General features: G+C 48.4%; 1 protein-coding gene across 12 annotated transcripts in view; it reads left to right on the forward strand.

Moving 5' to 3' along the window:
• The window catches only part of plekha5 (pleckstrin homology domain containing, family A member 5), a 165,346-nt gene that overhangs the window by 147,348 nt on the left and 10,498 nt on the right, over positions 1–7,500 (forward strand). For 6 of the 12 annotated variants that reach the window (XM_066669189.1, XM_066669191.1, XM_066669190.1 and 3 more), the window contains 9 exons: positions 1–18; positions 720–821; positions 1,250–1,358; positions 1,506–1,549; positions 2,437–2,607; positions 4,327–4,447; positions 4,524–4,639; positions 6,378–6,575; positions 7,118–7,237. The exon at positions 1–18 is cut by the window's left edge and continues 132 nt beyond it. In XM_066669189.1, the coding sequence (XP_066525286.1) occupies positions 1–18; positions 720–821; positions 1,250–1,358; positions 1,506–1,549; positions 2,437–2,607; positions 4,327–4,447; positions 4,524–4,639; positions 6,378–6,575; positions 7,118–7,237 (999 nt within the window). The remainder of the gene's footprint in view (positions 19–719; positions 822–1,249; positions 1,359–1,505; positions 1,550–2,436; positions 2,608–4,326; positions 4,448–4,523; positions 4,640–6,377; positions 6,576–7,117; positions 7,238–7,500) is intronic. The other 6 variants (XM_066669192.1, XM_066669196.1, XM_066669197.1 and 3 more) reach the window with 1 other exon arrangement.

Consider the following 7,500-nt stretch of genomic DNA (forward strand, 5'->3'; position numbering starts at 1 on the left):
CTGTCCCGCGTCACCAGCGTGAGTCACATCTGTCTATCTGTCTCTCTCGCTTTCTCTCTCTCTCTCTCTCTCACACACACACACACACACACACACACACACACACTTCAGACCTCAGCCTTATCTCCTTCACAGCGGTCAGAATAAACACGTCTCTGGCTGTTCTCTCAGCTTTAAACATTCCAGCTTCGCAACCATTTTGATGAACTTCTGAACCGTAACAGTGAGAACAGAGCCTCCCTTCTCTGCTACTCCGGGCTCAACACTGCAGAAACTGCACTATGTCACTTTTGGAGAAGGGTAGGAGACTACACTGTGTCTCCTTCCTCCCTCCCATTGACCCTCCATCCCCAGTTGTATAATGAAAGATTACAGAGATCCCCCTCTCCTTCTGGAGAAGAGAATGTAATGAACCTTTAGGAACACAACTGGACTCTAACACCACTGCTGTACCTTTAAAGATACATTACACTCTCCAGAAATGTAACTCCGCGTGCCGTAGACGCAGACCGCAGCCTGTGATTGGTCAGTAGTGGGAAGGACATTGTTGAAGTTGAATTGAAGAAGTACAGGAACACACACACACACACAATGGAAATGAATGAAGGGAGGTAGAGAGGTCAAACATAACTCTCACATAGACACCCATTCACAGTACACACAGCCTCACATACACACACACATGGTATGGTGTGTAATGTATGCTGTGGCTCTTGCAGGAGCTGGACCGGAGCTGGAGGGAGTACGACAGACTGGAGGCAGATGTCACTCTGGCGAAGAGAAACCTCCTGGAACAGCTGGAGGCCCTCGGCAGTCCACAGGTGGGGTACCGTAGACATTCATCACCATGACGATACACAGAGGTGTAGTGAGGAGACGAGAGGGAGGGACCGATGCACAAAGAACCTGTAAAGTATCGAGCAGCAGCCACTGCTTCAGTGCCTCAGTAACTGTGGCTTTACCTGTTCCCTCCTGTGTCCTTCAGAGCCTTGGTCACGTTCACAGACCAGTCCCCAGAGGTTTCTACGTCCTTGGTGTAACTCTGTCACTCTGAGAACACTCTGTAATTACTGACAACACACTGGTGCCGAAGGAGCACTTGCTGTTCTCTGCTGTTGAAGGATGATTAATGCACTTCTTAGTGTTTAGCCGTTTGAAATGATAATTGTAATTTACAAACCTAAATAAAGATGTTAAACGTGTGTGTGTGTGTGTGTGTGTGTGTGTGTGTGTGTGTGTGTGTGTGCAGACAGAGCCTCCCAGCCAGCAGCATGTACAGATTCAGAAGGAGCTGTGGAGGATTCAGGACGTGATGGAGGCACTGAGCAAAAACAAACCAAAGAGAAGCACTGAGCCCAGTAAGACTCTCTCTGTCTCTCTCTCTCTCTCTCTCTCTCTCTCTCTCTCTCTCTCTCTCACTCACACACACACACACACACACACATACTCACTCTCTGGATTAGAATGGTAATATATGTTTAATGTGTGAATGTGTGTGTTTTCAGGTTTTCCCGGAGCAAATCCAATCTCTAACCTTCAGAAAAGTGAGGTGAGCACAGGAGGAGACACTTCTTCTTTGTTGATTCTCTGATTATGACGCGGTGTTCATTAGAAAACTACTCAACATTAAAATAAAGACATGAATTGTTTTAACTGAGGCACTGTTCCTGAGGCAGAGGTGTTCAAACTGTGGGGCTCCCCCCTAGTGGGGCATGAAGGAATTACAGGGGAGTGTCGGTTAGAGCTGAGATTATAACAAATACATATTTAAATCAATCCATTATAAAACCACTGGACATTCTCTTATTTTCCACAGTTTAATGATTGAAAACTGTTTTTATTTTTATAATAAAGACTCGGTGTCAGTGGAGAAATGGAGCATTGTGGAGTTTAGAGATTAATTCCTCAAAAACAGCCCTGTTCAGAACCTGAGCCTGTTCCTTTAAATGATAATGAGCCACTCGCTGTTCACCCCGACCCCGAGCGCACAGCAGTGAGGAGCGAGGAGCAGAAGCTCTGGTTTTTAGCCGTTTTCACTCTGTTCTCTTTCTTTTTTTTTCTCAGTGCTCTAATTTCTCCGCGCTCGTTGTGTCTGTTTTGCTGAGTTTAACCTCGTCTTTGTGCTCTCACATAAACACGGGTCCAGCGCTGTGATTGGACAGACTCAGACGAGGGGGCGGGGCTTGTTTCTCAGTGTGTGGGTTGGTGGACCTGCTGAAATCTATACAGATCTTTCGATGTGAAACATGTTGTGCACCAACCGCTTTAATAAACACTCAGTGGGTGAGAAAGAGGGGGTTGTGATGAATTGAGCCTCGGTGTGTTTGGTCAGCGCTGTGGTCAGGGTCCACTACTTGATTTCTCTCCAGACGGCGGTTGCCCTTGGCAACCGAGCTTTCATTTCTCCACTCAGCTGAGACTATTTTCAATCCGTAGGAATCAAACTCTGTGCCCCCGCGTCCTCCACTGCCCCATCTGTACGAGGGCGGAGAGCGTGCAGGCGTGCCCCCGCCGCCCTGCCCCGGCCCTGCACAGCCTCACACACCTCGCACAACCCCTCACCGCTCCGAGGACCGCAAGGCCGTCCAGCGCAATGGCAGCCATACAGTAAGAGACTGGGGGACCTCAGTGTGCCCACCGTGTCCATGCATCTTTACCTCCTGTGCATCCTCTGGGTCTGACATTGTCCTAATCATCATCGTCATCTTCATCGTCACTGATTTTTTCATTACATCAACATTTAATGCAGTAGCTTTCACCTCATCAGACACCTCCACGTCTCAGGAACGAGCCCCATCTCTCCTCATACACCCTGTCTGCAGAGTTCCTGCTGCTCAGTGCTGACCGGTGTGTGTTAAAGGCCAGGTCCGTCTCCTCCTGTTTGTGAAATAGTCACATTAACCTGAGTGCATCCTCGTGTCCCTGCTTTCTCCCTCTGGTGTCACAGCACCAATAAATATATTCCATGGTTTATTAATGCTACGCTCACATTATCAGACTAAACTTTGCCTTAAAGTAACAGTAGGTCATATTTTTACCTTAAAATTCCAGCTTCAAAATCATTGTGATGTTCCACTGAGGTGTAACAGAGAGAACAGTGAGTGTATCATTGCCACTCCGGCGCAGCACTGCAGAAAATGCACTATGTAACTTCTGGAGTAGGGTAGGAAACCACCTCCTCTCTCTTCCTCTAGAAACAGTGTAGAAAGAACCCAGGGGCAAAAACACATTCTAACTGTGTTGCTTTAATGTGAACAAAAGCAGTCGTTTTGAATCAGATTTGAGTCATTTTCAAATGTAGATTGGATGCGTGTCTCTGATGTGAATGTGAACGGTCGGAACTGATTGCACCGGTAGCGACTGCAGGCTGTGTCTCAAACTGCTCCGTGCTCCCTACATAGTGCACTGTGCTGTGATGTGAGCTGAACATAAATGGTCTTGTGTTGAACAGTGCTTGGGTGTAGAAGCCTTTATTTAAGGCCTACGTCGTGCCCTACACCCTCCGTTTGGGACGGAGCTGCAGTAACGTATCAGTGTAGAATGAGTGTGGTTTCAGACACGGATTTATTCACGTTTCCAACAGATACAGGACAAAGAGTTAGGAATGTGAACCTTTAAGATTCAAACGGAAAAATCTGAATGGATTTCTGAGGCGCGATTGTGAACTGATCTTAAATTACACATAATTTGCCCAGTATTTTATCGGCTAATGTTTCAAAGCCGTTTAATGCAAGAGAAATGTCCGTTTCTATTTGCTCCCTTTGAATGTAAGGAGAGAGAGTGTCCACTAGGCGGATCAGACACTGTCAGTGATGTCTGCGGTAGCTGCAGTCGGACCGTTAGAGGGGTCATAGTGCAGTGGAAGTAACACAAATGACTTTCTTCTCTTTTGAATGGGAATGACAACCTACAATCTCCATCACATCAGGGTTTTCCTGTGACTCTGAGAGTGAGGGCTACACTGTACGTGTTCATTTCCCAAAAATGAAAAATCATGAGACTGAGTCTTAACTTAAAGATGTCGTCGCTGTCCAAATAAAAACGTTCGTCCGAAATAGAAGGAAAAAAGAGGAGGAAAAAACCTTAGCTCTCAGTGGAAGTCAGTGCCAGTTTGGAGTGTTTCTATTGGTCATTTGCCGTGAGATTTACACTCAGTGTGAAGGACAGCTGCTGTGTTGTGATCTAAACATCACACACATGGAGACACGGGTCTTTCCTTGGACAGCGGTGATACGCAGCTGTGTCACGAAAGGCACTCTCCCACTAATGTGACTGTATCACAAGCTGGAGCGAGAGCAGCCCGTAAGTGTGTTGTTCCTCCCCCAGGGTCCGGACTACAGACTGTACAAGAGCGAGCCTGAGCTGACCACCGTGGCCGAAGTGGACGAGAGCAACGGGGAGGAGAAATCTGAACAAGCCGCTGAAAAAGAGCCCTCCGGTTCTAAAGGTGCTCCGACATCTCAGTCTGAAAATGCAGCGCAAATTCAATTTCACCTGCTTCAACTCTGTCTCTCATTCCCCAGGCGTGTCCTTCCCCGTGGGCGTAGTGAGCCCCAGGACTAAGTCTCCGATGCCTGAGTCCTCCACTATTGCCTCTTACGTGACACTGAGGAAGAACAAGAAGCCTGACCCCAGAACAGTAGGTCTCTTTATTTACACGTTGGCCTTTCTCTCAGGTTTGTTGTTCAAACCTAAACACACATGAACACATGATCTGACCAGTGGAGGGGGGGTCTTTACACCAGCGTTAACTCACAGAGTGAGACAGTGAGTTTTATTCACCCTGCGCTCACAGAGTGGCCATAGAGACTATGCCCTGCAGACCTTTATTAGTCAGGGTCATGTGAAATGTTGCATGAAACACAATAGAGGTCAAATATTATGGTTTAGTTTGAAACATATGAAGTTTAAATCACAGCGTTTCTAATGAGAAGGAAGTTGAAGGATCAAGGGAGCAGTCATAAATATTCTGACATTTCTGACATTAAAATAAACCACTGCGAAACATTTCATGAAAATGTAACTATAATGACTTCTGTATTAAGCAGAAGCCTTTCTCAGGAATGTTCAAGACTTTTCATATTTTACTTTAATTTTTCCTTTGATCATTTTGTTCTCTTTATTTTATCTGTATTTTCATACTCACTCCATATATTCATTTATTTATTCACTGTCTGTAGCCCTTATCCAGTTCAAGGCGGCGGTGGGTCCGGAGCCTACCCAGAATCACTGGGCGCAAAGCAGGAACACACCCTGGAGGGGGCGCCAGTCCTTCACAGGGCGACACACACTCACACATTCACTCACACACTCACACCTACGGACACTTTTCAGTCTGCAATCCACCTACCAACGTGTGTTTTTGGAGCGTGGAAGGAAACCGGAGCACCCAGAGGAAACCCACGCAGACACAGAGAGAACACACTGCATTCCTCACAGACAGTCACCCGGAGAAAACCCACGCAGACACAGAGAGAACACACCACACTCCTCACAGACAGTCACCCGGAGGAAACCCATGCAGACACAGAGAGAACACACCACACTCCTCACAGACAGTCACCAGGAGGAAACCCACGCAGACACAGAGAGAACACACCACACTCCTCACAGACAGTCACCCGGAGGAAACCCACGCAGACACAGGGAGAACACACCACACTCCTCACAGACAGTCACCCGGAGGAAACCCACGCAGACACAGAGAGAACACACCACACTCCTCACAGACAGTCACCCGGAGGAAACCCACGCAGACACAGGGAGAACACACCACACTCCTCACAGACAGTCACCCGGAGGAAACCCACGCAGACACAGAGAGAACACACCACACTCCTCACAGACAGTCACCCGGAGGAAACCCACGCAGACACAGAGAGAACACACCACACTCCTCACAGACAGTCACCCGGAGGAAACCCACGCAGACACAGAGAGAACACACCACACTCCTCACAGACAGTCACCAGGAGGAAACCCATGCAGACACAGAGAGAACACACCACACTCCTCACAGACAGTCACCGGGAGGAAACCCATGCAGACACAGAGAGAACACACCACACTCCTCACAGACAGGCACCCGGAGGAAACCCACGCAGACACAGGGAGAACACACCACACTCCTCACAGACAGTCACCCGGAGGAAACCCACGCAGACACAGGGAGAACACACCACACTCCTCACAGACAGTCACCCGGAGGAAACCCACGCAGACACAGAGAGAACACACCACACTCCTCACAGACAGTCACCAGGAGCAGGACTCAAACCCACAACCCTCAGGACCCTGGAGCTGTGACAGAGACACTACCTGCTGCTCCACTGTGACGCCTGTTCTCACTCTCCTCTCTCCTCTCTCACTCTGATCAGGACCGTCCCCGCAGTGCAGTCGAGCACATGAGTGTTGTGGAGGGAGCTCGGCAGCGGATGAGCGTGGAGGAGCAGATGGAAAGAATCCGGAGACACCAGCAGGGGGCGCTACGGGAGCGCGAGAAGAGGCGGGAAGAGAATTCTCTCTCACACAGTCTTTCCTTCAGCAAAGACAATTCCTACTACTACACCCTGCAGGTAATAATCCAGGTCACACACACACACACACACACACACACTCACACTCACACTCACTCACTCACACACACACACACTCACTCACTCACACTTACACACACACACACTCACACACACACACTCACACTCACTCACTCACTCACACACACTCACACTCACTCACTCACTCACACACACACACACTCACACACACACACTCACACTCACTCACTCACACACACACACTCACTCAATCGCACACACACACACACACACTCACTCAATCGCACACACACACACTCACACTCACTCAAACACACTCACCCAAACACACACACTCACCCAAACACACACACTCACTCACACACACACACACACTCACTCAATCGCACACACACACACACAAACTCACACTCACTCACACACACACACACACAGAATTGTATAAAGTGATTAAAGTTGTGAAAGGGACTGTGTAGAGAGGTGGAGCCTGGTGTAAACACACTGCTCTCAGACTGTGCTGCTGCAGTGAGGTCTCTCTCTCTGTGACTGGGTTGTATCAGACCTGCAGGAGCTCTGCGTTGTCCCCTGAGGAGCAGGAGGTCAGGAGAAAAGAGACGTCCCCAGGAGAGATGGAGCCCGTGAGGGTGGCTGCGTCTAAAGAGAACCCCAAACCCGCCGAGGTACGTTCTGTGTTTCATCGTTGTTTACGAGTGAAGCTGGAGTACGTGATTTCACAGGAACCAGTGTGTACCTGTTTAATAAGGTCCAGCAATAACAGTCCCACCCTGCGCTCATCATCGCGAGTCTGAGTCACGCTTCAGTCGACGAAAACTCAGTACATTTTAGTTCAAGAAATACACATTTTTTGTTGTGTATTCTTTAAGGTTTTACTGTTACACACATAACATTAACATTTAAAGTTTAAAGTCACTTCAGAAGGCAT

Source organism: Hoplias malabaricus, chromosome 4 (assembly GCF_029633855.1).
Source record: "Hoplias malabaricus isolate fHopMal1 chromosome 4, fHopMal1.hap1, whole genome shotgun sequence".
Classification (NCBI taxonomy): Eukaryota; Metazoa; Chordata; class Actinopteri; order Characiformes; family Erythrinidae; genus Hoplias; species Hoplias malabaricus.